The sequence below is a fragment of the Syngnathus typhle genome, linkage group LG2, assembly GCF_033458585.1.
Source record: "Syngnathus typhle isolate RoL2023-S1 ecotype Sweden linkage group LG2, RoL_Styp_1.0, whole genome shotgun sequence".
Taxonomy (NCBI): domain Eukaryota; kingdom Metazoa; phylum Chordata; class Actinopteri; order Syngnathiformes; family Syngnathidae; genus Syngnathus; species Syngnathus typhle.
In genome coordinates, this window is record NC_083739.1 from 10,492,553 (window position 1) to 10,519,347 (window position 26,795).

The window sequence follows — 26,795 nt, forward strand, 5'->3', positions numbered from 1 at the left end:
ATCCGATTTTTTGGAGCCAGTGGCTGGCAGTCTTTGCAGGGATTAGAGACGCGCATGCACGCACACTGCGGCAAGTGTCTGCATGCAGATGTGCTTTATGTGTTGAAATCTGCAAGACAAATTCCACATTCCGATCATTGCTGTCTACATCTTCGTGTGAGCTCACGGCATAAAACTAAACGAGGGTTTGTTGGATTGTTGCCAACAATCTTCTGTATGTACATTAATGACGTGGTTTATGTTAAGAAAAGAAAAAAAAGAGTCAACATTTGTGGGTTGTTACTTCATGTGCAGGGAACAAATCACTATTGAAGTGCACTGATACGAATTACAATTGTATCTTTATTAACTGTAACTATGCCAGACAAAATAATGAAATGCGTTTCTGTTGTATTGCCCAAGGTAAAGCGAAATTGCGTATTTTATCCATGTGTTGGGCAAGTCTCAACTTCCTGTACGTACATCAATTTTGCGTTCAAACAATGGGTCACATTTCTCACCGATTAGGTCAGTTTTGTGAGTAAATCGAAACAAAATCATCATTATTTCATTATTCATACTTAGTGTGACATTTGTGTAAATGTGTTGCCTTGGTTCAACAAAGGTTGGGTAAAGTGCAAGGCTGAAACTCGAAGGGGAATAGCGCCATCTGCTGTCCGCATTGTTGTAGTCCTTGAAGCGAGAACGAATCAGTCAGATCCACTGATGGATTATCGACAGCAGGGACATGCAGTCAGGGGAGGCAAGGGAGGTCGTCATGAAAAGGGGGGAAAACAAATTCAATTGTCATATTCATCAAATTGTTTTTATGATAAACTTTATATTATAAAGTCATTTTCCTTTTAATTTCAGTAGTTTTGTATCATTTTCAAAATCGCAGAATTTTTATAGTTATGTTTAAACCGAAGACGAGACGCTCAGAGGAGACAACTCTCTGCCTCTGCCTTGGTGAAGATTCAATAATGCCCCCCACTATCATCGATTCACGGATGTCACCGCTAATTTTGGGCCCTGTGAAAAAAATAATAATAAATCATTACGATTTGTAAGAATAAGCGGTGCACTTTTCAAATTTGAGAGTTGAACTACAATTTTCAAATAACATGCATTTCTTAAATGTGCGTACGGTCATTTCTTAGCCCGAGAGTCATCCTAAAAGTGTACCCACCGTTGTCGGCAGGACTCGAACCTGCGCGGGGATACCCCAATGGATTTCTAGTCCATCGCCTTAACCACTCGGCCACGACAACTTAGTAGCAACACCGATTTGTTGGTCACAATTGTTTTTTGAACGCAAAGTGAACCGATGAAATTATTATAAATATTCATGTGCACAAATATGTAATTCCATTTAACTTTTCTCATGAACCGGAAGCTCTTGTTCTTATTTGTTCTTCCTGCAGTATTTGACTGCAGTCAGGCCATCCTCCACACGGAAAGAGAAGAACAAGCAAGCCACCACAGCAATTGCATACTGTGCATTACGGTAAGCCAGACAGCGAGCGGCGTTGGCCATCTTCAAAATAAAAGCTAATAACTAATGAATGGACGTTAGGGATTTGGATTTAAAATGTTTGAATTTAAAAAGTCTCTACAGGCAGGCACTCAATTCACTAAGGTAGAATGCAAACTTTCTCATGATTGCACCAATGAACGTTCTAAAGTTAGGTTAGAAAAATAAATTAATCTCAATGATTGTTGGCAATTAACCCGATATTCAAAATCCATTCAAAATTATACTTTCGTTATCCCGGAACCAGACCAGTTTTAAACGACATTAGACCACCACAGGGTTATTGTTTTATCCTATTTTTTTTTAATCAGGTGTAATTGCAGTCATTGATGGAGATTTAACATGAACCTTTTCCAAACTCAAGATCAAAACGTTTCTTGGTGCAATCCCGAGACAGCATTTTGTCTGGGTTAACTGGCAGCTTGACTCTGGAGAAGGTTTTTATGATAACATTTTAAAACCAGTTGTTTTGATTTTGAAGGTGACCAACGCCGCTCGCTGGCGGAGTTTACCGTAATGCACAGTATGAACAATCTTTGTAGCGGCTGACTTGACTTCGTCTTGAACGTGTACGAGGGTGGCCTGACCGGAGTCCCCGTTCTGCGACTTCTGGCGCTTCGTAACATTTTGAACTTCATTCATGTGGTAAGTCTAGTCTGTCGCGGCCGACATTAATTTCGTAGTATTCTATGTTGACGCACACAACCCAAAACGTGTCGAAATAAGGCCAATGTTTGGAAAAGGGTACATGAAACGACCGAGAAACGAAACGTGCCGACCGAGGAACTAGCCAAACTAATGCTAACTAGCGTGTCGAGAAACGTCCGTCTGTGACTGTCACTAGCTAAAACGAACGACCCCATATGTCGTTTCCCAGTGCTTGTGTCTCAACATGTCGATTGAATACGCAGTTACAACAGTGTAGTATTTGACATTACAGTGTAGTATTTGACATTAAACAGGTGTATCAGGTTTGTACCCCCAGCGGCTAGTCTAAGTTTGTACCACAACTCCCTGTTGTGTGTTGGTTTGCGGTTTCAAGGGTTAACCAGATTATATTGATTCAAAATATAGGATCAACTTCGTGTTTCATATGAGTAATTGTGTCTCTGGTGAAGTGTAGATTATTTGACTTTCCTTCTCGTTATAGAAGTTTAGAGCGTGACGTTGACATGGATCACTTGTTCCTGTGACAACCTGTTGTAACACTGGCATGCTTTTATTTTGAATGAGAAATTACTGTTATGTCTCTTGATGCTGATGTGTTTTGGTTTCAGAGCATCAAGGCGAGTCTGCAGAGTGCGCGATGGCCGGCCCAGAGCTCCTGCTGGACTCCAGCATCCGTTTGTGGGTAGTGCTGCCCATTGTCTTCATCACTTTCCTGGTGGGTGTCATCCGCCATTATGTCACTCAACTGCTGCACACTGACAAGAAGGTGGACCTGGAGCAGGTTTCTGACAGGTGGGATCAGATGCTGTTATTTTCTTTTTATTTTGATTTATGATTGTGTGTGTGTGTTTGTCTCCCTTCAGTCAGGTGCTCCTGCGCAGTCGCATCCTCCGAGAAAACGGCAAATATATCCCCAGACAGGTGAACGGTCGCTCAATATTTTCTATCAAATGCTGAATCGGCCCTAAGGAACGCCCTTGCAGTGACTCCAACCCAAATGTGTTTTGTTGTGTGTGCAGTCGTTCACAATGAGGAAGCACTACTTTAACAATGAGGAAACAGGCTTCTTCAAGAAGGTTAAGAGAAAAGTCATTCCCAAAAACCCAATGACAGGTGTGTCTTAAAATGCATTTCACAATAACGTGCTGGTGAAAACTGAAAAGAAAAATACATGAGTTTTAAAATAATCCCCAGTCGAGTCAGAAAAGTATTCAAGTTTTTATCACAGAGTGCTTTTGTAAACCAGCTCATTAAATGGTCACTCAAATGCTTCGATTAATGGCCCAGCTCTAGCCGCTGCTGTTATTTCTCTCTCCACATTTGTGCCTCAACACTTGCACCATGCCATGTTGCAGATACGAGCATGCTGACAGACATGATGAAAGGAAACCTGACTAACGTGCTGCCCATGATCGTGATCGGCGGCTGGATCAACTGGGCCTTCTCCGGATTCGTCATAAGTCAGCTCCACCGCTACACGTGTTTCGCCCGTGTCAGACAAAGTACCTATGCCAACCCTTTTCCTCCCATCTAGCCAAGGTTCCGTTCCCGCTGACACTGCGGTTCAAACCAATGTTGCAACGCGGCATTGACCTGCTCACGTTGGATGCGTCCTGGTTCGTATGACAATCAATACAAATACACCTCACAAAGCAGTGACATTTCAGCATGAACCATGTAATGTTTTTAGGTGAACTAAATTTGACCTCTAAGGTTTGAGTTTTCCTGAATATTGCTTATTTCTGACGTGCAGGGTGAGTTCTGCCTCCTGGTACTTCCTTAACGTGTTTGGCCTGCGGAGCATGTACAGCCTCATCCTGGGACAAGACAATGGTTCGTCTCCACACAAGCAAAAAAAAAAAAAGTCAATCGCAACCGGCACATTTCAACACTTTGGATGCCTTGATTCCCCGTAGCTGCCGATCAATCGCGTGGCATGCAGGACCAGATGACGGGTGCCGCCATGGCCATGCCCCCGGACCCCAACAAGGCCTTTAAGGTGACGTGTTGCTTTTTGGTGCATCTCTCCTGGCAGTTTTGCTCATTGGTCTGTCAACTGGATGCTTGCAGAGCGAGTGGGAGGCGCTGGAGATTGTGGAGCACAAGTGGGCGCTAGAGAACGTGGAAGAGGAGCTCATGGCTCGAGAGCTCAACTTTGCAGAGGTCTTCAGCCAGGACTTGAAGTCCACTGTGTTTTAGAGGAAGGCGTTAGAACAGGGCTGGGCAAAGTGTCGCCTGGGGGCTCTCTTTCATCTGGCTCACTGTTATTTATTTTGTAAAAAAAATTTAAATAAAAATATAAAATATAAGCAATGGAAGTCCTTTTTTTTAATATATTGTAAATATGTGAAATGAACTTTCATTTTTTTGTTAGAATTACATTCATTAAAAATAAAATGATTAAATGAGCCTAAATTATTTTGTTAAAACACTCATTGTACACTAAATGGGTGCGACTCATTTACAGTGAGTCAATTAAGGATTTTATTTAGTAACTTCAGAAAATACAAAATGTTTATTTTTTTATTGCTTTTAAAAATGGGGGCTTAATGTAGGAATGAGCTGGCCCAACTATCAAAATCAAATTTGGCTCTCAAAAATGTGCCCAGCCCCGTTCTTGAAGCTGTTACCTCTCACTTGTCAGAAATCAGAGATAAATAATCTGATTAATCAACTTTCTCTTTCTTAATTTATAAAGGTTTTGAGTTTTACCGGGATGTTGATAATGCAGTAGAAAAGGTGGCGGCGGTGACATAAGTGTCCTTTTATTTCAAAATTCTTAAAAAAAATCTTTGCATATTTGACAAAACAGGAAGACCAGTGAAAGCCTGACCAGTTTCCATATAAAGAAGCTCTGTTAGAAAAATACTGTACAGCGTCACTGCTGTCAAGCAAATGTTTTGGAGGAAATAAAGAAGCGCCTCTATGGCCTCACCAGGTCCCATGACGCACAATAAATAGCTCAAGCAAAATGTACAAAAAAAAAAAAGCCCAAAGTCATCATGTACAAACTTGGCAAAGGAAATATTAAGGACAGGAGTTGCCTACTCCTGCTCCAGTTAAATAAGTCTCTGAAGTCATTTTGGGGGGTTCAAGTCTTGGTGAAGAAAACCTGAACTGAGGAACAAAAACTGTGGCTGTTAGGAATCATCGATTCTCATCATCCAAGCAAATTAGTTTGAATTCATACATGTTCTCTTGGTCCGACCAAGTTAGCATCTGAACTCGTAGTTTTTTTCTTTATCTAATCAGAATACAGCATCTCTGAATTCAGAGTTCCATGATCATCAGCCAATCCGATTAGTGTTTCTTAATCCATAGATTTTCTTCATCTATTAAATTAGTGTCTGAATTCATAGATTTCCACCGTCTAATAAAATCATGGTTGTTTTGGCCAATAAAAGTCAGATCAAAGTGTTCAATTACATATCGTGAGACATGCGACTGTTGCTGGGATTTAAAAAACAAAAACATTACAGCAGAATTTACCCACTGAACTCATCTGACGTTCAGTCCGTCTCCATGGTGAGCTCGGCAAAGGCGGAGGCGCATGACGGCGTTACTGCAGACACGTCCGCCTCGGGGGGCTGCATGGACGAGGCCGTGCTTGTTGAGGATGTCGTGCAAATGGCCGAGCTCGGGGAGGGTGCGGCCACACAAGGTTTCCTCATCTTGTCTTGGCGGTGGTAGAAGAGCACGTAGGCGGCGTTGGTCTGCCGCACGCAAAACACATCACATTCCATTACGGACTTCCTTTTCAAAGTCTTGGATACAAGCCATTTTAAATAAAAAATCTTCCCATCCCCCCAAAAATATCCGCAATGACTTACCATGATCTGCTCCTCTGTGGCATACGTCACTTTGCTGTCATCAAAGTAGTACCACTGACCATTGTCCTTGTTACATGCATAGCTGGTGTCTACGCACGCACAAATACACACACATAAAAATTAACAGACGTTTCTAGATGGTAGGTCAAGCGTTATAAGTGGTGGGGGGGCTGGGTGCACGCAAAACACGTACAGTGTCCATCTCGGAGTCCCCCATAATGGTTGGACACAGCAATGAGGTCGTAGCGGCTCGGCGGCTCCCCATTGGACAACTTTTTCCTCAGGAGACAACCGGAGAAGTCCAAATTCCTACAACATAAAAGTTTGTGTCCTTAATTTGCATGACCATGCCAACCTTTGTTAGGGGGACATTTTCACATCTGGATCCTCCAAATGCTCTCAAGCAAACTTCAGACAGAGACCATCAGTAACACTCGCCAGGGACGCAAATCCGGCAGTGTCAGACGTGTCCCCCTGCTTAGGCCAGTACATGTCCAGGCTTGTCTGAAGTTTGCTGGAGAGCATTTCGATGATCCAGAAGAGGACTGGGAGAATGTCATATGGAATGTCAAACTTCAAACAGGCCTGGACATGTGGTGCCAGCTCTCTGCAGGTCCATCATGAGGTCCCCCTGTGTGGTTCTGGGATTTTTGTTCACCGTTCTTGTGATCATTTTGTCCCCATGGGGTGAGATCTTGCGTGGAGCCCCAGAATGAAGCCATTATTGACCAAATACTTATTTTCCATCCTAATTTGAAAATAAATTCTTTAAAAACCAGACAATGTGATGGTTGACGTGCATCTATGATGACAATTACAGCCCTCTCATCTTGTAAGTGGGAGAACTTGCACAATTGGTGGCTGACTAAATACTTTTTTGCCCCACTGCATAATTGAATTTATAACAAGCGATGAAGAATTCAGCAAACAAAAAACTTCTCGAAACGCATCGTGAAAACAGACAGGCGTGAGAAACGGCACCTAAGCTGCTCATTTCTTGCTAATTTATGCGTGTGTTTGTGTACCTGAGGGGAAAGTCCACAATGGTGTCCAGCTTCTCTCTGGTGAACTTAGTGTAAGAGAACCGCTTGAGATGGATGATGAGGACCTCTGGCAAAGACCACAGATCCAGTTTCTTTGTTGCCAGTTGGTGCTTCTTACACACGGGGCAGTACCTGTGAACACACACACAGTAAGTATGTGCGTGTTTTTCTGAGTGTGTGTGTGTGTGTGTGTGTGTGTGCGCGCCTACCATGGGTTCTCCTCCTCCAGTGTTTCCACAGTAGTAAAGAGCTGGATGCACTCCTGCAGCTGGACGGTGGTCTGCTGCAGAGGAACGTCCATGCTGCTGTGCTTCACGTACTTCTGCAGCACGACCACAGGAAAGAGTAGAGTGGACAATCAGACGGCAGAACAGTGCAAGGCGGGTCAGCTTTAACTTGCCAGTGAGCTCAGGTCTCAGACACCACGAGTGCAGTTGTCAGCAACATCATTGTCAATCAGTTATATTGTATCACTTCAAAAAGCACATTTTGGAAACAGGGAGACCGTTCAGGTAGACAATAAAAACAGATCCCAACTAGTCCTCCCTTGGCTTGACGTAAAAGCTCTGATTTGCCACTGATGCTTTGTCGCATAAATATGACATCTCTGCATGACAAAAAGTCCAGGTATAAACACTTTTCTTTTTTAACAATAAAGGGCTATTTTTTTTCTTATAGAGGAAAACGTTTCAAACTATAAAGTGGAGTTTTTAAAATTCCCTTTCTTCCCTCGTTAAATTGACTAAAATGTAATACTTTGACCTGTCTTGAAGAACAAAACCAACAATTATTATATTTCCTGTTATAAATTTTGGTCAAAACATTTACATACGTTTGATCTGTAATATTTTACAGTCAATAAGTTGCTATTTTGAACTCTTTTATTTGACACAATCACACACTGACCTCCGCCTCGTTTTCATTGTAGAATCTTTTCTTGATTTCGGCATCCCAGTCCAGAGCCACGTACGGCTGGGCTGCTCACGCATCAACACACATATCAAAAATAATCTGTGCGTGTCGGAATGACAAATTGATGTGCATGCGTGCGTGCGCACACTAAACTCACAACTGAGGGTCAGGTTGGGGCCAGTCTCCCGCTCGAGGCCATTGCAATTGACTGCCTGGATGTCGAACAGACGTTTCTTCCTGCGACACGTCCTTGTCTTGGCCGCTCGTTCGTTGACTGGCGAGCTGGGAGAACACGCCTCCTCCTGCTTGCCGTCATCTTCCGCGATGGCATCACTTTGCGGCGGCTCCTCCTCATTCTCCGCCTCATCATTCCCCTCCTCATCCACGTCAGCCCGGCTCTCCTCGCCGCGGGCGTGGACGTGCCCGTCGCTTGGACCGGCGTCGCCGCTGCAGAGGGGCTTGGGGGCGCCGGTGCACATGCTGTGGACGTCGCCCTCCTCAGGAGGTGGCGGGCGAATGTGGACCTCTGATGGAGCGATGGGGTCCTGGTGCCGACTATTTGCCGGCCCGTCAGCATAGCACGCCTCCGACTGCGAGGAACACGTCGGCTCCGCGTCGTCCTGCTCGTCATCTATGCGGGCAATTGGACATACAACAGAGATGTCATAAATCCTTCCTCCACTAATTACTTGTCAGCGAGGTTGGCCAAAGATTATACACAGATAAAGTATTAAAGCGGGTCTGCGGTCAGTTTGTTACCGTCACTGATGCCATTGGTCTGACTTTTATACAGCTCCTCTTCATCGTCGTCGTCGTCATCCTCTTCCAGCTCCCCGGAGGGGTTGGGCGCTCGCACGTAGCGTCTATACACACACACGCAAACGGTAAAGCAACAATTGCAGCAAGGCTGGTGAGAAGTTTGTGAATGGCTGTGCTGAGCGCTACGCACGCCAGTCTTTGCAGAAAAATTTGGTAGAGCGCTTCTGGGCTGCAGCTGCTGCGCGGCACACTAAGCAGCAGCGGATGTCCGAAGAGCGTGGTGCTGACAGAGCCGTACTCTCTGTAGTGGGCGCGCTCCCTCAGGTAGAGCGCCAGCAGCACCTGCTGGTCACTTTGTGCACTGCACTCGTACCTACGCGCACAAAAACAATTGATTCACATGACGCCGGAAAAGGCCTTACATAGGGAGTGATCAAAGAGGTATCTGTACACAAAAATGTCGTCTCGGTCCAGGATGCAGCTCAGAGATTCATCTGGTGTGTAGATTTTGTAAAAGCGATGTTTGAACACGTCAGCAACCACCATCTGAAACACAAACACACCCTAAGAACTGGTCTCATTTTCATTGGCCCAGTTTGCTGCATACTATAAAATGAAATTCAAGGAGAAAAATATTAAAGTTGTCTTAAAAACGTTTTCTTTGATGGAACTCTCAATGATTAAGTTTATATTCACCTGAGTTTCTGGAACTTGGGTCATTTCTGAGAGAGCCAAGCAGAGGTCCAACACTTTCCCCGCCTTGGGAACTAGAACGCGATGCTGCGCACATGCACAAGCACGCAGACAGGAGAAGCGTCAAAACATTATGGCCTACAGTTAGGGGTGTAACGATACATCGATACACATCGATTAATCGATATAATGCTCTACGATTTAGCATCGATGCTAAAGGTAAACATCGATTTATATCGCCGTGTTTGACCTCGGACATTAGACGCGACTTTATTTTGAAATCCAGTTCATTGTTGCTTGCTTCCTCTTTCCGGGAGCAGTGCGCGGCGTTGCTGCACATGAAAGGGGAGTCGACAACTAGTACGCGGATCCTGGGCTGGTGCTATGGCTCGTGTCCAAAAAGACGAGGAAATTGGCTCCCCTTTAGGCTTCAAGTCATTCTTTGGAAGCACTTTGGATTCCAAAGAAAAGATGGCTCAACGGACAAGACACGTGCAGTTTGTAAATCCTGCCATGCGGTGATCAAATATTCAGGGAGCACAAATCTCGCCGCACATTTAAAGAAAAAACACGACATCAAAGTTCAGTGTTAAAGTAAGCAATTTGTATACTACAATACTCTTGTCATTTCCTAAATAAAGAGTTTGCAGTACCTTGTTGATTTTGCGTATGAATTGTTATAAATCAGGATATTGTCCTATATTTTTTATTAAAAAAAGAAAATCGATCGTAGAGCACTATATCGCGATATATCGTGAATGAATCGCAGCAGGCTTTAAGATATCGGCAAATATCGTATCGTAGTTCTTTATATCAATATATCGTATCGTGACAAAACCCGCGATTTACACCCCTACCTACAGTCTTACACCCACAAACAACATTATGACCTTAGCAAATGTCTGACTCATATGATTGAAAGACCATGTTTTGTTGTTAAACTCCAGTCCTGTAGGTGGTGATAATGAGCATTACAAAATTGCTGCCAACTGCCACAAACGAAAAAAAATTAAACCAAAATGGCAGACTTCAACCAGGCTTTTAGTATGTCTACTCACAAGTCATATCGATTATAATATAATAAAAACTTAATTATTTACTAGGAATAAGTTAAGATGACAAATTTAAAAAAAGTATTAGGCAGAGGCTGACCTGCATGGGTTTGGCATACGGATCGAGCGAGATGAAGAAGACCTCCATGACACGCTCCTTGCTGACAGGAAGTGGAATGCTCAGGTAGCAGAATGGGTCAAAAGTTACAGACACCTTGTGGCACTGAGGACAGATGAGCGTGGACTTGAAGAGGCCGTGGAAGGTGTCGACTATTACTGAGTCGTTGCGTCGTTTGTGGTTCCGCCACGCCTCCTCAGCCACTTCCTGCTTGAGTTGACACACACATAAGATGGATCAAAAATGTTAACTTTGTCAGTCTCGAGGAGTGGTATGCACTTTCTACATTTGAATCTTCGCTCTGTTCTTTGTATCTTCCTGTGTTCCAAAACCATGCATGTTACGTTAATTGAGGACTCTATATTGTCCATAAGTGTGAATGTGACCGCTGAGGCTAGACACTAGTCCAGTGTTAGCAAGCACAATTGAAAATTTACTTAATACTCGACATGAGAGAATGAGGGTGACCTGGTCCGGACGTCCTTCGGCGTCTCGCAGCTCAATATATTCTTTATTCTTGACCCGGTTCAGGTCTTCATGCAAGCCGTCCAGCAGGAAGGAGAGGAGCTCCTGACTGTCATGTTGCTGGTAGCCCAGGAACTGAGACGCAAAGTGGCCCACCTTCGTCTGCGCAAACACAACGAGCCTCAGGAGTCATGTTGTCGCTGTTTGGTGGCATGGTTGTACCTTGAAGACGCGCGGTACCACCGAATAGTGGTGGCCCGACCACATCTGCTTGATGACATCTGCGTATGCCTCGGCGATCTCCCCCTTCATGCCCAGCGGGTTGGAGAAGTTGAGCTCCTCCAGGTAGATGCTTTGCAGGAAGTACTCAGTCAGCGGGGGAGTGTTGCTTAGACACTGCAAGGCAGGCAAAAAGAGTCAGCAACAGAGGAATTATGTGTAAGTTTGTGTGTGTGCGCGCGTGTGTGTGCGTGTAGCACATGTGAGACCTGCAGAGCAGAGTTCATGAAGCAGGTGTTGCCGAGGTTTGTGAGGCCGCAGACGCCAGGCTGACCTCGATACGAGTCTTGCTCCTCCACAGAGTTCCTCCTAAAAAAACAATCATGAGGCTTGGTGGTGATATAGAAGCTCCACAAGACTGCTCATTTAAATTGTGGGATCTGTTTAATGTCATAAACAGTAGCTGGTGCTTATATGGGAAAATAATCCTGAGGGCCATGACTATATTATAGTATTAAAAGAGACGTACCAAATCTCAGACTTCGCGCATCTTATTAAAAAAGAAAAAAAGAAAACAAAAGCAAAATAAAGTTGCTTACAGAATTAAAGGTCTGGTGCTCGGCCAAGTGCCGTCAGCATTCCTTGTCTCCATAATCACTGTCTGGAACACAAACACACGAATATTTTTATACTTAAAGGTCAGATTCCAAAGAGTTTTAGGGTCTGTGAGAATTCATAATTTACTGTTCATATGTTTTGTAATATAACTTGCAAGTTGTCAAGGACAGTTGGATTTTATAAAAACTAGGTTTTAATGACGCATTCTGAATGTTTCTCAACCTACCGGAGGTTTGAGGCATGATGGTGATTGTTTCTCTAGCTTACCAGATGAGATGTTTTAGTAGATCACGAGTGAGCGACAACATTCCTGCACAATGAACTACAAGGTTTGTTCAATGATGAAACAAGAGGAATCGAACCCTGCACCTGTGAGCCAAACGTGCTCCACCGTGCCACCCCAGAGTCATTATTTTAGGTGAATCAATTATTATTACTATGGTAAGAGTCACACTTATAATTGTTAAGAAAGTCTGTTTTCAGAGGGATAAAAAGTCAGAATATTCCAAGGAATGTAATGAGAATACGTAGATACCATATTTATACAATACAAGCTGGTGTGTCAGAGTGTGTGAGTGTGTACTCACCATGCCTGAGCTCAGGCAGGCATCCAGGACACTCATGTGGACGTTCCTGAGGCGTTCACAGTTGTTTTCGGAACTTTTCATCCACAGGCGACACTCGCACGTCGGCAGCAGTGAGAAGGCCCGACACATGGCCATCTGGATTGAATCTTCACACACGCACATGTGTACACGTTTAAAAATAAAAAGTACCACAAACTGTCAGTGTGTGTGAAGTAAAGCTAATGAGCAAATAAAGCAGGGATGAACAACGTTTTGTACTCACAAGGCACAATTTTAAAACAGAGCAGAAGGGCCAGCTCATTTGTATCCGATATGTTCTTCTGTGGGTTTTAGCTTGTATTTTTTTAAAAATCTTTTTTATTCTATTTATTTTTTATCTCATGCGCGGATCGGTTGGCACTTTTTAAATTTCATTGTACATGTGATAATGACAAATAAAGATCTATTCTATTCGATAAGACCCCCAAATGAAGATTTTGAATTCTAGGACATTACAACCTCCTCACTGCTCTCTGGTGGGCGATGCTTACCAACCATGTGAAGGAAGACATTATTAAGTAGACATTATGGATATTTTTTAGACCAGACCACTATTAAAGAATATGGACTGACAGGAATAGAGGATACATGAGGTTAAGTGTTACAAAATGAAATGCGAGAGGATCGGGGAGATGCTGAGTGACGCATTTGCTCCCGATTAGCAGCGCAGGAAGGAAGTGACATGCCACTGCAGCGAACAAGTCACGCAATGGGCAAATTTTGCCTCGAAGCTCAGCATTAAATGTGTTCATTTTTATAGCACTTTAATTTGCAGCGTAATTAACATCACACACACTTTTTTTTTTTTTTTTTATCTTTACCGTTGCAACGCAAATGTCTATTTCTTTTATTGTAAGTCGATGTTGTTTCAAAACACAGCAGTGCCTGCTTCAAACACAACGCAACTTACGTATGCTGTCCGTGCGGCTAAACTGTGCCGTAGTGACATTCTCCATGTTACCATGGAGACAGAGGAAGATCTCCACTGGGTAAACTTCCACTTTGAGTGTGCTGGGCAGGTCCACCACCTGAAGCGCACAAGAGAACACAAAAGGCATGACTAAAATCGGACATCAAAGTTTTTATTTTACGGCCTAGTCACAGGTTACATGAATTTATTAAAGTTATAGAATGTGGAAATGAAAGAGAATATACACTCACCTTGCGTTCCAGTGGCGGCTGCTGGTCCACCATCCCATACCAGGACAGAAGCTTGTGCCACGCCGCAGCCGGCACCAACACAAAGTCCTCGTTCTCTACCAGACGTTCTTTAAGGTGGTTTGAACACACCTCTGTGGTGAGAAATTCTGGTTAAAATTCTTGGATCGACTTTTAAGTTAGTCAGCATCTCGTAGGAAAAAAATATTTTATATTATTAAAGTATTTTTTAGTTCATAAAATTGGAAATACTGTAAAAATAATCTAATAAACTAACAATATGAGAACACATCATTTTATGCTCATAGTCGTCAAATTGGAATAGTAGAACACGAAATAATTTTGAATTAAAGAAGGCATTAATATGAAAATATTAGCAGATGAAACAAGATTGCAAACAAATCTGTTTTGTTGCCCACGCCACTGGAAGACACGTGGTCCACAGGGTAAGTTCACTGACCCTCAAACAGCTCAGTGTTGTCAATCTGACCAGGACAGGAGGAGTTCTGATCTCCGCTTTCCACCAACTCCTTCCACTGTTCGTACCAACGCTGGTCCACCATGAACCTAAGAGGCACACAAAGTGGAAATAATGTCAAATTCATAGCTCCATCGATTTAAGTGGCCCCCAAAAAACGGGGGCTATAAAAAAGTCAGATGAACTGGCTCTCCGTTCAACAAAAATAAATATACCTACTCAAGAATATGCTGTAAATCAGTCTTATTTAGCGTATAATTTGCATCTATTGTTCTAAGCATCAAATGAAAAGGAGCACACGTACAACGTCGAGGTGATCTTTTCAAACGACTCACACTAATTTGTCTGTGTTCCTCATTCCCGGAAAGACGTAGTAAACCTTAGAGAGTGAAAACAGCTATTTCCTTCTAGTCACAGTCGCACACAGATTCAACTTCAACAAGTTCCCAACAAACTGTATTGTACTGTCGTGGCCATGTCACTAAACACTTTTAAATAAATTGAAGAATTATTTTGCAGGTTAAACTATAAAGATGAAGAATTATTATATACGTTTCAAAACCAAATAAAATCACCTTTGCAGTGGATACAAATAGATGACACCTGTTTCAAAGGTCATCTTTTGTGAAAAATAAACATGAACCTGATAAATCATTCCAAATCTTTACACCATTAATACTGCTTTCTTGGCATTTTTTTTTCTAGCAGATGCCTGAAGGATCAGTGAAGGTAGTTGTGCAAACACTGAACGGTATTTGGAAGTGTTCATGAGTCATGATTCCATCTCCCATGAAATGTAAATAAAGTGCTGAATGAGCAAATGCGTGTGCTTTCTTTGGCTGCCTTCAACTTCTGTTTTTATTATTATTTGTCACTTCTGTTTCTACCTTGAGCACTGTCTTGCTAGCTAACTGAACGATAACTGATCAAGTGTCACAGACAGCCGCCTCTTGAACCGGCTGCATTTTTGTCGACACCGCTCATTGACACGCACCCGACCATGGGGAGAACCAACTGCTAGCGGCATCATGGTTAATTACACGAATTACAGAAAATTACGATTTTCCACACCAAGGAGCCGAGGTTACGTTTCACAAACAAACAAATATTCACAGATGATTCCACGACTAGGCTAAACTTGTAACTGTATCACCTATTTGAAAGTTGTCTTTAATATTTGGCGGCGACGTTTGTAATTGATCCTAAAACTTTAATAGACCACAATAAAAGGTGACAGAGAGATGGGAGAGAACAAGCAACACAAGTCAACCTGACCAAGAAGAGTGGGGCGCTCCACACATGCTAACATTAGCAACCTACGCTAACGGTCAATCAGAAGCGAGCCTGTTAAACCTGGCCTCTCAATGCCCCCGACAAACGAACAAAAAATATAATTATCAGAAGCCGCTTAAAAGTAGCAAGGGATAAAGGTCAACTGTTAGGAGGCGTAAATGGACTTGGTTAGCTTGCGCGGATGATTCTTACCAACTGTCCCCGGCGCGAAGCTCGCAGTCCCGGAGCAGATACTCGACCTCCCGCCGCTGCGTCTCCAAATCCGGAGGCTCGGCCGCGGAGCAGCGGCTGTTGGCCGCCATGACAACGGTCAGTGAGACATTAATGACGAGAGATGAAGGCAAAAGTGGACACTTGGAAAAGCCGCCTTGTTGAAGCCATCGACTGCGGAGGGCTGCGCGGACTTGTTTGCGGAAATAGGAAGTGGCCTGCAGAGGGAGGATGACGACTTCCTGGTTTGCCGCTCGGACCTTTCCTATCACTCAAAACATTTGCTCTACTTTTCTCGAAACAGTCCGCGCGACCTACACATTCGCAAGACGCAAAAGCGAATATATTGTGCGTAAATCGTGTGATGTGCGAACCTTGATGATCATCAATTATGTTATCTTTAGTAGCGGCGGCACGTTTAACACGTTCTCGTAAACTAGGTGACTTGTATTAAAGTCTCTCATTTGGCTGCGTCACACCGACGTGCTCGTTCGGATTGGTGACGTCTTATGTTTTGATTAATGCATCGCGAGACTAGTAAAGGCACAAGTTTACAAAACTTCACTATCGCGAGATTTGCAACGTTTCATTTTGATTGACTACTCTGATAATTGAAATAATAAAAGGATAACAATTTAAGAAGCGCGACATTTGCAATTTAATGGCTCCAAGATTATACCGTTAAGGTTGGGTTTGCCAAAAGCTTTGCTACCTAGTCATTGGGTGCCAAACTTGGTGTTTGGAGTGGCTATCATTATTATTGTTATGAAGTACAAAATGCCTTGCTCACCAAATCACATTTTCACAGGGATAACTCGGCATGGCAGACGCTACGGAAGACACCTAACTGCCCCACTTTGTAGTCTGCGTTTCTTCTTGTCATTTTAGTGTTAAATACTTAATTAATTATAGCTGGGGTACGTAGTAGTCTCACAAGTACAATAATACTACATAAAAAGTAAACAACAGCGGCCGGTCGGTGGCGGCGTGTTCCGATCCAAATATCGCGAAACTTTTGGCGCACTCGCAGCTACCACCTCAACCAATGGGAATGCATCTTACTGAACGTTTCCGTAGCGGGAACAAAATAAGTTGTTTTCAAGAGAGGCCATCATGGACGCGGCTATGGCGGAGGGACCGTGCAAAGAGAGACCCGCAGAAGTCGCACACAAGCCGGACGCGGAGGCTGGGGAGGGAAGCAGCACGAGCTCCGTGTCCTACGAGCTGCCCTGGGTGGAAAAGTATAGGCCGGTGAAGCTGAACGAGATCGTAGGCAACGAGGATACGGTAAGCCGTCTGGAGGTGTTCGCCCGGGAGGGAAATGTCCCGAATATCATCATCGCAGGTCAGTATGTAGCCTCTAAAGCTTAATGCTCACTTTCCTATCTACAAACAAGCCATTTTGTCATTTGTGGATGTAAATAGGATAATGATATTAGCCTTCTCTACTGCTGTAGTTTGAATGGGTTCAGTGTCAGCTGAACAGAAGATATTACATGTTACAGAAGTTACTTTAAAATACTAAAATTGTGACTAAATAGAAAACCAGACAAAGGCTCATTCTTCTCCTGATTCAGGTCCCCCCGGAACTGGAAAGACAACCAGCATCCTGTGTTTATCCCGAGCGCTGCTTGGCGCCTCCATGAAAGATGCTGTGCTGGAGCTCAATGCCTCAAATGAAAGGTGAGGATTTGTTTGTTTGTATTTTGACATTATGGTTGTGACGCTTTGGTGCGTGCAGGGGCATCGACGTGGTGAGGAACAAGATTAAAATGTTCGCCCAGCAGAAGGTGACGCTACCTAAAGGACGACACAAGATTATCATCCTGGATGAAGCTGACAGGTGAGACGAGTGGCTGGAGGGTGACGATGTCTTTACCTTTCCAATTAGAAAGGGCAAGTACAAATGACACCTTCTTGCTGATTGGCACATTTTTAGCATGCATGTACAAAGAGGCTGCTAATAAATATTTAAAAAAAACAATGAGAAACTGCTTTTTTGTCTGTTCCCAACTTTGATATCCTCTCAACCTCCAGTATGACAGACGGCGCTCAGCAGGCATTGAGGAGGATCATGGAGATCTACTCTAAGACAACACGTTTCGCCCTGGCCTGCAACGCCTCTGACAAGATCATCGAACCTATCCAGTCACGCTGTGCCATTCTACGCTACTCCAAACTGACCGACGGCCAGATCCTGGCGCGGCTGCAAGACGTTGTAGCGAAGGAGCGACTATCCGTCTGTGACGACGGCCTGGAGGCAATCATCTTTACTGCGCAGGGGGACATGCGGCAGGTGAGTACTCCTGCACTGACATGCTTCTTGCCACAAGGTTTTTCTTGCCTCAAATTGTGGCAGAGGTGGTCCTATTCTGATCATATTTGCCTCACCTGTTGGCTGAAACTAACACTTTGTAAAGGATGCACATGCGTTACCAGAATATTTTTCTGAAATGTTTTCATTTTCTTAACAGAAATTGCATTACCGGGATATTGTTTTGAAACGTTTTCATTTACTTAACATAAATTGAACTAAAATTCAAAATAAAACACATTTTTAACTTTGCTACCTACACTTTTTTTGTAAAGAAAAATCCGTTCTTCCCACGTCCCTCCCGTTTGTGCATCGCTAGGCGCTGAACAATTTGCAGTCCACCCACTCGGGATTTGGCTACATCAACAGTGAGAACGTTTTCAAAGTGTGCGACGAGCCGCACCCACTGCTCGTGAAAGGCATGCTGGGGCACTGCGTGGATGGAAATGTGGACGAGGCGTACAAGGTGGTGGAGCAGCTGTGGGCGCTTGGCTACTCGCCGGAAGACATCATAGGCAACATCTTCAGAGTGTGCAAGACCTACCAGATGGCTGAGTACCTCAAACTGGAGTTCATTAAGGTGAGGCGCCGTCTTTGACTGTCTTCTCTTGATTTGTAACAAAGAAATCGGTGGTTGATAACTTCACCATAAAAACCCAAAATGATGATGCATTAACACACAAAAGTTTGTCATCTGAAAAATGCTGACTTGTTTGGTGTGTGCTTGCAGGAGATTGGGTTCACACACATGCGTATTATTGAGGGGGTCAACTCACTGCTGCAGCTGGCGGGACTGGTGGCTCGTCTTTGCAGTAAGACGGCGCCCCCTGCTGCCAGCTAGCGGAGCTGAGGACAACCAGCAGACCACCTGTAATCCAATCATTTGAGTTTCGTACCGTGTATATTGTTTTGTAGCTTTCAAGAAATAAAACTCACCTTCTACGCCAATAAGTCAATGTTTTGTTAATTTCCCTGCTGGCTGTTTTGAGGCAGAAGCGGCACGAATTGCTCTTCACGTCAACCTTTATTAGTCAAGTCCCAACATTTCACTCAAATACTTGAGTACCAATCATTGTAACAAACATTTACACACAACTACAGGTAAACAAAATCTTTGGAAACTTCCCGCATGTTCCACAAGTAGGGAGCATCGCACCAAAACATCTTTTAAAACATGTTTGCTGTGGTAAACTATTAATTCTACTTCTTACAAAGAAAACATTTTTTAGATTGGCTAATTGGAGGTTGGGGGAAAAACTTGTAAACTACATTAACCAACACAAAGTATTCACGGACAATCTGTCAACCATCTCTTGTGCATGAACTTGCGACCCACATATGCCCAAATCTTTAAATCAATGGCTGAACTACTCACAAGACGGCACCCACTGGACCATTTTCATGCCAAAAAGTCCACATGCAGCATGCTTGATTGCCTCGGCAGAAAAGACCTGAACATTTCAAAAGGAGGGGAGAAAAATAAATAAAGCGGCTTGCAATGTACAATGTTTTTAGCCATGCTAGCATCACCTCACAGAACAGCAAATAAGGTTATTGAAAAAAAGGTAAGTCGCATAAAGGCTTTGGGCAAATGTTTGTAGGAATCCAAACAACACACTGGCAATAAAATGAATTCAAGCTGCAAGCAGTGCAATGAACAGGCCCTTGCACTCAGTCATGATCAACAAACGCATGACAACAAATGGCAGATTTGGGTCGCCTGTCTGATGGGGACTACGTGCTTTCAATTGAGGCACTTGGAAGGAGTTCTGAATGTTGCCCATAGTGGTTCCTTTAAAACAAAATCTTTTTTTTTTTTTTCTTTTAACTTTCCTGTGTTTGGGACAACAATGAACAGTGATTTCCAAGCGATGTGCTGAGAAGGCATACTCGTGTGCAGTGAGAACTCATCAAATTATACAATTTTTAAAAATTGACCCATAATTGACTTCTTCACAAAAGATGAATTTGTTTATCAATAGTCACAGGTAACAACCCAATTTTCTTTCACTAGAAAGCAGAAGGTACAAGTTACCTCTTAGTCACCTGTTACCATTCATAGAAAATCAAATTTCTGAGTAAATTATTATCATTATTTCTGTATATGTACTTTTTTGTGACATTTCAGTTTTGTGGATTTTGTGAGTTCTTTTCTGATGTAGATTATGTGCCTCAGCTCAATAAAGTAATTACATTTCATCAAGACATGTCCCTTTCCTGCAAAAAACAAACTTTTGGGGCATGTTGAGGCCCTCATACGAGAACTTGTACGTTTCAAGAACAATGATTAAAATCAACAATTCAACAAGGGATTCACAGCGCTACAATAAAAAATAACAACTGAAACACCATCAAACTGAAGCTCGAAGGAACAAGCTGCCATTCAATAAAAAAACAACACCTCACGTGAACGCCATCTACAGCATCACCACGGCGACTGCAGGGCTGGAGGGAGGGAGCGAGTCAAGATCGCCTTTTCCTCCGCCTCATTGGGAGAATCCGCTCGGCTAATGGGAGAGGGATGCGAACGACAACGACGGCTAAACTGCACAGCTGCTTCTCGGTGGGAGGTAAGAAGTCGGCGCTGGAGAGAAGAGGAGAGAGCTGTTTGGACCCCTTCGGGGTTAGGGGCTGGGAGGCGCACCACCCTCGGGGAGCGTGTTGGTGGAAGCGCGAGTCCGAACGCCATCGCCAGAGCCCACGCTGGAAGCCGAGTGAGTCCTGGAGCGAACCAAGCGGGTCATGCCGGCTGTGGGCACTAGAGGGGCACAAACAAGTTGAGGTCAATAATGACCAAGTGGCCAAGTGAGTGACATTAGGAGCTGGAGTCTGCTTGGCCGGTGAGTTGGTGTGTGAAAGTCTGAGCGTGAGTTGTGGCCGACAACAGCTCCTTACGAGTGTTGTCGTTTTCTATTTTTGTGTTTTATTGTCCTCCTGGTTTTCAATGAATACACTCAAAGTGCATTGTTGATTTTGACTCTTCTTGCCCACATGCAAGGGCAAGCAGAGTCGGAAACACCAGGCAGGCACACACAAATTCTGGAAGACGATTGGCTGATCAGTACGACAATCAAACATATAGAAAGACGAGACAAATTAGGCCCTGCTTAATGGGAAGTAAGAAACAAACATGTTTACTCACTATAGCCCATTCCCTGCACAAAATACTTGAAGGCCTCTGACAGTTTTCCTGGCTGAGGGAGGAAAAAAAAAGAACACATTCACTAAATGTCCTACGAAAAATACAAACAAATTGTTCGGTCATATCAAGGATGAAATGAACCGCTAACCTGCATCACTTGTGGAAGTCCGCCACAGTCTGCCATCTAGAGGAAAGACTGAGAATTACACCACATAGAGTACACGTGACATTTCGAGGTTGGCAACTAGGCACAACATGTTTTAAGTTAGTCCAGGAAACATACCTTGATAATAAAACAACTAGTACATCATAGAAACTCTTCAATTAAATGTCAGGTACCTTGAGTAGTGTGGTCTTGGTTGGGTTCAGTCTGGAATTACACTCCACCTGTTTGGGGAAAAGTGGACAAGGCCAGTTCACGACAATATAAACAGAAACATTGATTGGTGATCATGGCGCCTTCCAAGAAACTGACCACGGCATCGACAGCCGGTGAAGTATCTCCAACTACCAGCAGGGCATGGCACCTGACACACACAGAAAAGCACATGTGTGTCAGAAAATAACAAACACGAGAAAAAGAAATCCAGACTTTCAGTACCTGAGTGTGTTGACTGTCTCATCGTTTAAACCAGGCACGGGACGCTCTATCTGCAATTCTGTCCGGCTACGAACAAACACAGACACGCACGCATACTCATTGAACAGTCCTGTTATCTTGCAGGGCAAAAGCTACTTTTCTTCCAGCACATTTCGGGCACATTTTTTCAATTCAGAATTTAAGTGATTGAAAAAAGTAAACCTGAAAAGACCCATGACAAATTACCTGTCATAGCTGCAGTAAAATAATGCCAAGTTGTCCAGCGCAATGTCCTGAGAGATGTGCAGCCTATAAGTCTGGATGAGCTCTTTGTTCTCTGTTAACTCATCCTTCCGAACAAAACATGTTAATGAAGCATGGAAAACCTTGACTGAGCTGCGTGTGTGTGTGTGTGTGTGTGCTCACGGTGCTGAAGTGGTGTGCCATGATGATATCCACCAGGTTGCTGGTCCAGCCGCTCACCTACAAGAAGCAAAACAATAGATGGTTTTGAGTGTCAAAACATACACATGCGTGAAGGTCATACCTTGGCTACGGCCCAGTCCATCCAGCCCTTGGCGCAGGGATCGATATTGATCAGAACTAAACCCTCCACCAGACTGGGCTCATTCAACTGGAAGAAGAATCAAGGTCAATAAGTGGGTGTGCCAATACTTTTGTCCCAAATGAGAATCGACCCAACGATGGATTCGCTCACAGCCAGTTTGGTGAGGACGTAAGCTCCAGCGCCGACTCCAATACCAATCACGCTTTTGATCCTGAGCATATACACATGTGTGTGACATGAAATATACAGTGCCAAGAAAAGGTAGCTGATCAAACAGATGTTGAGATCAGACAGGGATGAGCTAAGTAAACATTAAAAGCATTTTTAAATTGGTGATTTGATTTATTAAGAGACAAACACTCTTCAAACCTGTTCAGTAAAGAAATCACCTCAATTAGAATCTGTGTAATAAAATGAAATCGGCTAAAATATTTTAAAAAACTAACTGCAACAAAACGACATAATCCAAAGAAATTTAGGAACAGATGACAAATGGGAATGTAAAGTAAGATTTTCACCTTTTTGCGGATGGATGTGCACGTGTGTGAAGAGTGGACTGACTTACTGAAGTTGTGTGAGAACCGACGGCAACATGGCAGCCAGTTCGTCCATAGATGGATACTGGTACCTGAATACACAAATAAAAACAACAGTCAAGTCCGGTTGAATTCAATTCGGTTCCCCCAAAACAACACAAATGTGTGTAGGTGTGTTACCCATTGGGGAAGGTGGGTGCGTTCTCCTGTTGGCCTGGTGCATCCACATGCAAAACGGAGAAGTGCTGAGTCACTTCCTGCATGTCCTCGTAGTTGAAGAGGCTATTAAAGCACGACTTATCTACAAACACACTTCACGTTAGTGACGACTCGTCCAATTTGCCACTTATTGTACATGTTTGACTCACGGTTGAGTCCGACATCATGGTAGGTGAGGATGGTGGGCCGGTTGCCCTTAGCGACGCCTCTCATGGTCACATGCAATGCACAGTGAGCGGTTTCCACATCGTACTCCTGGACAACAAATGCAAGTGTTTACACACATTGATCAGCCAAACCTAGAGGACATATTATGAAAAATGCTGCATAGTAGTCTGTCTGGAATGCCTGACCACCCATCAAGTATGAAAATAAACAACCAAGTCAGTCTTTTATCTGCCTAAAAAGTATTTTAGGAATCTTTTTTCTCCATTATTAGGAAAACCATTCCTTTTCAATTAAACCAATTTGAAACAAAATCTTATATTTTGGAAAAAATAAAATAAAAATTAAAAATATTTCCGTTCCATTTAAAATGAATTTCACCCTATCGTAATATGGCCATTTAATAATAAATAAATAAATAAATAAATAAATAAATAAATAAATAAATAAATAATGAATAAATAAATAAATAAATAAACAAATAAATAAATAAACGAGTGAATAAATGAATTCCTTTCTTATATCATTAAAAAAATTGACTGACTTGTTTGTGAAAAAACATCTCCATTATTAAGAACCGTAATAAAGCCTGATTGGGAAAATAATATGTGGATATGATCAAATAGGCTGTTTGACTGGAACCACGCAGCAAGATAGCAAGATGGATACCAAGTAGTCAGAAAACAAGATGTGGTGCAGCTCCCAGCGTAGCATAAAGGAAGGACCAAGCCTCTTGTTGGCTGTACGTGGAAAGCTTATCTGGTCTTTTTTTGGAGGTGACTCCCACACAACAGTCAGCTGCTATTTCCACTCGTGCGCTGCCGATCTGTTCTGCTGTATTTTACAAATGTGATTAGAACTTAATTATGCGCAACGTGAGAATATAGATTCTCCCCAACAGTCGGCACAGCATCTTGCTTGATGTCTTGTGTCGGAGAGGTGTGAAAAAATCATTGGGGTCATCCGCAGGGCACACGTCATCCTAAGTGATTTGGGGCTCAATGGCTTCTGCTTTTTGCCTTCAGCAGTTAACTCACAAGTCTTTTTCCTCTTGATTCACATCCCACAGCTCGTCCTTTCACCTTCTTCGAGATCCAGGTTGCAGTCATAGCAACGAACCCTCTGCACTCAGTTTCTCAGGTAACATCTTGGTACGATAATCGCGTTGCTGTTCTGCCCGGGCTGCTTTTCATGACATTCAGAGATTCCCACTAACACGGCTCTTCAACTTGATCTTACCGGGAAGCGGGGTCTTATGTTTGATCGGAAGGCCTTTGACGTTTTTGTTATTGAGCTACTTACTCACGTCTGGATCGAACAGGGTTGTAACCCTACTTATTTAGAGGTCTTGAACTGCTGATGTCGTTTCCATGCTGATGTTCCTTTTCGTCATCATTGCCATTCCTGTTGTCAGGCAATGAGTCATCTTGCACCCCTGCTCTCGCAGACTCTCGGGGTATTTTCCTCTCTGGATTTTGTGTAGCCATGAATGTAATATTTATCACATTCCTTTTGGGGTTTTTCCTCTAAAAGTCATTATTCATAGTGATTTCTATATTTTTTCTTTTTTATTAATTTATACATTAAATATAAACAGTGTATAATTTAATCATTGTAAACTAATATAATTGATGTAGTAGAATAAGACTTAATTTGCTTTTTGATGAAAGAAAAAAATCAATAAACCATTTGTTCTACTTCCAATTAAATCTGTTGAAATGTCACACTTTTTACTATTTTGCATGGATATCTGTTTAGGACAAAGCAAAGTATTTGCACTTATGCTTGGACATGATCATTTCCATTACATTGACATCAATATTTTGAAAATCTTAACATCCTATGGCAACTTAATGGAAACCTGCCAAACCCCATCACTTGGCCAACTGATCACATTATGGTGATCTTTGAACAACACATCACCTGACAGTTGAAGTCCTGTAGGTTTCTGCCATTCTGCAGAAAGAGACAAAAACATTTGATGAATCAGAAACAGTGAATGTGGAAATCCAACCAGAACTGAGTCTTTGCTCACCTGTGTCGTCAGCAGGGGTTTGATCTCTGTTAGCTGGACGTCGTGAAGTTCCTCCATCGTGCCAACAATCTGTTGGATAACAGACATAAGGACCAGCCGAGCCATATGGTCTAAAATTGCTGAGCATTCAAAATGTTTCTATTCCTAGGATCGGAGAAAGGATATTTTTCCAAATGACACCATTTGTGGGAAATAAAAAAACATGTCTATTATATGTGTGGACGTTCATGCAAGTAATGACGGGTGGAAAAACACTTAGTTTAAAAACACTTTCAATCTTGTTTACTATCAGCAGAAATTAAGAAAATCCAAATACAGGGTGAATAGACAAGAGCAAAATTTATTTGGAAAGAAATCATTTAGTTTTTTTCCTAAGCGTTTAAACGCAGATATTGTATTTTAGTGCAAAAATTGATTCCAATTGCTGGACATTGCAGTGGTTTCCATGGGTTTAGCTAGAACATGTGACGTCACATCATCGCTTGCTGAACAAATGATTAAATAGCTTCCAAGACTAGTAATCAACAGTCGATTTCCAAGTTACATAATCATTTGTGTTTGTGCTCGTCTGTCTGAACTCACGTCAGCAGTCAAGTCAGATGCTAACCTTAGCTCTGGTCAGACAGCCGTTGCATAGCAACCGTTGCTATGGGAACCGTTCCAATTCTTTCTCTTTATCTCTCAAGATACGCACACACACACAAAGCTCACGACTAGTTAGCTTGAAGCTAATTATCCGTCCGTGGCAACTCAATGAAGAATCTACTTTGTCCTGATTTTAACTCACCGTAAATTGCGTGGTCGAGTTTAACGTGCGCCAGGAGAAACGAACGCCAAAGCGGGTTATAACCAGAGATCCGTTCGGAGCGTAAGTGAGGTTGTTGTTGGTCTCCTCTGCTTCGAAGATGAGCAAAGTGTACAAGTGATACTCAGGCAGGTTGCCAGCCAGGAAATGGTGGGGGCGGAGGGGCGGGGCTTAGGGAACAAACAACAGCTGACTGGTCAAACTGGTGACACAGCTAACTTCCAGGGGGCGCTACAGAGTTTTGGGGGTTCTTTTTTTGGCCAAATTGATTTTTACCAGGTTACACGGATACACACAATAAAAATCCATCCATCCATCCATTGTCTGTACCGCTTAGTCCCCACTGGGGTCGCGGGCGTGCTGGAGCCTATCCCAGCCGTCATCGGGCAGTAGGCGGGGGACACCCTGAACCGGTTGCCAGCCAATCGCAGGGCACACAGAGACAAACAACCATTTGCACTCGCACTCACACCTAGGGACAATTTGGAGTGTTCAATCGGCCTACCAAGCATGTTTTTGGGATGTGGGAGGAAACCGGGGTGCCCGGAGAAAACCCACGCGGGCCCGGGGAGAACATGCAAACTCCACACAGGGAGGGCCGGAGGTGGAATCGAACCCGCACCCTCCTAACTGTGAGGCGGACGTGCTACCCAAGTGCGCCACCGAGCCGCCCACAATAAAAATAGAAAATACAATTTTGTCTTGTAGGGTAGATTGAGGTGCCACAAAAGATCATTGAAGCAAACAAACCTTGTGCTGACAATGTGAAGAAATA

General features: G+C 43.3%; 4 protein-coding genes, 1 long non-coding RNA gene and 1 other non-coding gene across 7 annotated transcripts; 2 read left to right on the plus strand and 4 right to left on the minus strand.

Moving 5' to 3' along the window:
- Window positions 1–322: 322 nt before the first annotated feature.
- Window positions 323–1,505, minus strand: LOC133150512 (uncharacterized). Its single transcript, XR_009713779.1, has 2 exons — window positions 1,169–1,505; window positions 323–702 (listed from the first exon to the last, which is right to left on the minus strand). It is a non-coding gene; the product is annotated as an uncharacterized LOC133150512 (long non-coding RNA).
- Window positions 1,169–1,250, minus strand: trnas-aga (transfer RNA serine (anticodon AGA)). Its single transcript has one exon. It is a non-coding gene; the product is annotated as a tRNA-Ser (tRNA).
- Window positions 1,506–2,036: 531 nt separating the features above from the next.
- zgc:86609 (ER membrane protein complex subunit 3-like) lies at window positions 2,037–4,856 on the plus strand. Its single transcript, XM_061273082.1, has 9 exons — window positions 2,037–2,158; window positions 2,791–2,974; window positions 3,046–3,103; window positions 3,202–3,295; window positions 3,538–3,642; window positions 3,717–3,798; window positions 3,936–4,015; window positions 4,099–4,181; window positions 4,253–4,856. Exons 2-9 carry the CDS (start codon window positions 2,820–2,822, stop codon window positions 4,379–4,381), a joined length of 786 nt encoding a protein of 261 aa, XP_061129066.1. The 5' UTR covers window positions 2,037–2,158; window positions 2,791–2,819; the 3' UTR covers window positions 4,382–4,856.
- Window positions 4,857–4,926: 70 nt separating this feature from the next.
- On the minus strand, window positions 4,927–15,904 carry usp11 (ubiquitin specific peptidase 11). 2 transcript variants are annotated; one of them, XM_061273048.1, is made up of 21 exons: window positions 15,639–15,904; window positions 14,136–14,242; window positions 13,679–13,809; window positions 13,428–13,545; window positions 12,479–12,624; window positions 11,873–11,934; window positions 11,543–11,642; window positions 11,277–11,450; window positions 11,058–11,216; window positions 10,572–10,796; window positions 9,423–9,506; window positions 9,178–9,272; window positions 8,917–9,099; window positions 8,727–8,830; window positions 8,125–8,598; window positions 7,962–8,032; window positions 7,265–7,377; window positions 7,038–7,187; window positions 6,206–6,321; window positions 6,013–6,101; window positions 4,927–5,895 (listed from the first exon to the last, which is right to left on the minus strand). In XM_061273048.1, the coding sequence occupies exons 1-21, from the start codon at window positions 15,746–15,748 to the stop codon at window positions 5,692–5,694; spliced, it is 3,015 nt and encodes a 1,004-aa protein (XP_061129032.1). In that variant the 5' UTR covers window positions 15,749–15,904; the 3' UTR covers window positions 4,927–5,691. The 2 variants fall into 2 exon arrangements, with proteins under 2 accessions (XP_061129032.1, XP_061129033.1); XM_061273049.1 differs by lacking the exons at window positions 4,927–5,895; window positions 6,013–6,101; window positions 6,206–6,321 and adding an exon at window positions 6,328–6,706.
- Window positions 15,905–16,243: 339 nt separating this feature from the next.
- rfc2 (replication factor C (activator 1) 2) lies at window positions 16,244–18,921 on the plus strand. Its single transcript, XM_061273081.1, has 6 exons — window positions 16,244–17,001; window positions 17,234–17,339; window positions 17,398–17,499; window positions 17,694–17,952; window positions 18,290–18,550; window positions 18,701–18,921. The coding sequence occupies exons 1-6, from the start codon at window positions 16,770–16,772 to the stop codon at window positions 18,809–18,811; spliced, it is 1,071 nt and encodes a 356-aa protein (XP_061129065.1). The 5' UTR covers window positions 16,244–16,769; the 3' UTR covers window positions 18,812–18,921.
- A 58-nt stretch (window positions 18,922–18,979) lies between these two features.
- On the minus strand, window positions 18,980–26,664 carry LOC133150506 (protein NDRG3-like). Its single transcript, XM_061273080.1, has 16 exons — window positions 26,003–26,664; window positions 25,216–25,284; window positions 25,104–25,136; window positions 23,165–23,270; window positions 22,977–23,097; window positions 22,826–22,888; window positions 22,411–22,471; window positions 22,240–22,326; window positions 22,119–22,175; window positions 21,939–22,042; window positions 21,714–21,779; window positions 21,588–21,639; window positions 21,452–21,499; window positions 21,261–21,296; window positions 21,113–21,164; window positions 18,980–20,728 (listed from the first exon to the last, which is right to left on the minus strand). Exons 2-16 carry the CDS (start codon window positions 25,270–25,272, stop codon window positions 20,595–20,597), a joined length of 1,077 nt encoding a protein of 358 aa, XP_061129064.1. The 5' UTR covers window positions 25,273–25,284; window positions 26,003–26,664; the 3' UTR covers window positions 18,980–20,594.
- Window positions 26,665–26,795: the final 131 nt, after the last annotated feature.

Coding starts and splice junctions, on each gene's coding strand:
- LOC133150506 (XM_061273080.1), bottom strand. CDS start 25,272: ATGGAGGAACTTCACGACGTCCAGCTAACAGAGATCAAACCCCTGCTG. Junction 23,271..25,103: donor TACAGGACTTCAACTGTCAG/GTGATGTGTTGT, acceptor TTTGTTGTCCAG/GAGTACGATGTGGAAACCGC. Junction 21,165..21,260: donor GACTTCCACAAGTGATGCAG/GTTAGCGGTTCA, acceptor TTCCTCCCTCAG/CCAGGAAAACTGTCAGAGGC.
- rfc2 (XM_061273081.1), top strand. CDS start 16,770: ATGGACGCGGCTATGGCGGAGGGACCGTGCAAAGAGAGACCCGCAGAA. Junction 17,340..17,397: donor CTCAATGCCTCAAATGAAAG/GTGAGGATTTGT, acceptor TGGTGCGTGCAG/GGGCATCGACGTGGTGAGGA. Junction 18,551..18,700: donor TCAAACTGGAGTTCATTAAG/GTGAGGCGCCGT, acceptor GTGTGCTTGCAG/GAGATTGGGTTCACACACAT.
- zgc:86609 (XM_061273082.1), top strand. CDS start 2,820: ATGGCCGGCCCAGAGCTCCTGCTGGACTCCAGCATCCGTTTGTGGGTA. Junction 2,975..3,045: donor CTGGAGCAGGTTTCTGACAG/GTGGGATCAGAT, acceptor GTCTCCCTTCAG/TCAGGTGCTCCTGCGCAGTC. Junction 3,104..3,201: donor GCAAATATATCCCCAGACAG/GTGAACGGTCGC, acceptor TTGTGTGTGCAG/TCGTTCACAATGAGGAAGCA.
- usp11 (XM_061273048.1), bottom strand. CDS start 15,748: ATGGCGGCCAACAGCCGCTGCTCCGCGGCCGAGCCTCCGGATTTGGAG. Junction 7,378..7,961: donor ACAATGAAAACGAGGCGGAG/GTCAGTGTGTGA, acceptor GTCGTGCTGCAG/AAGTACGTGAAGCACAGCAG. Junction 6,102..6,205: donor GGGACTCCGAGATGGACACT/GTACGTGTTTTG, acceptor GTGCGTGCGTAG/ACACCAGCTATGCATGTAAC.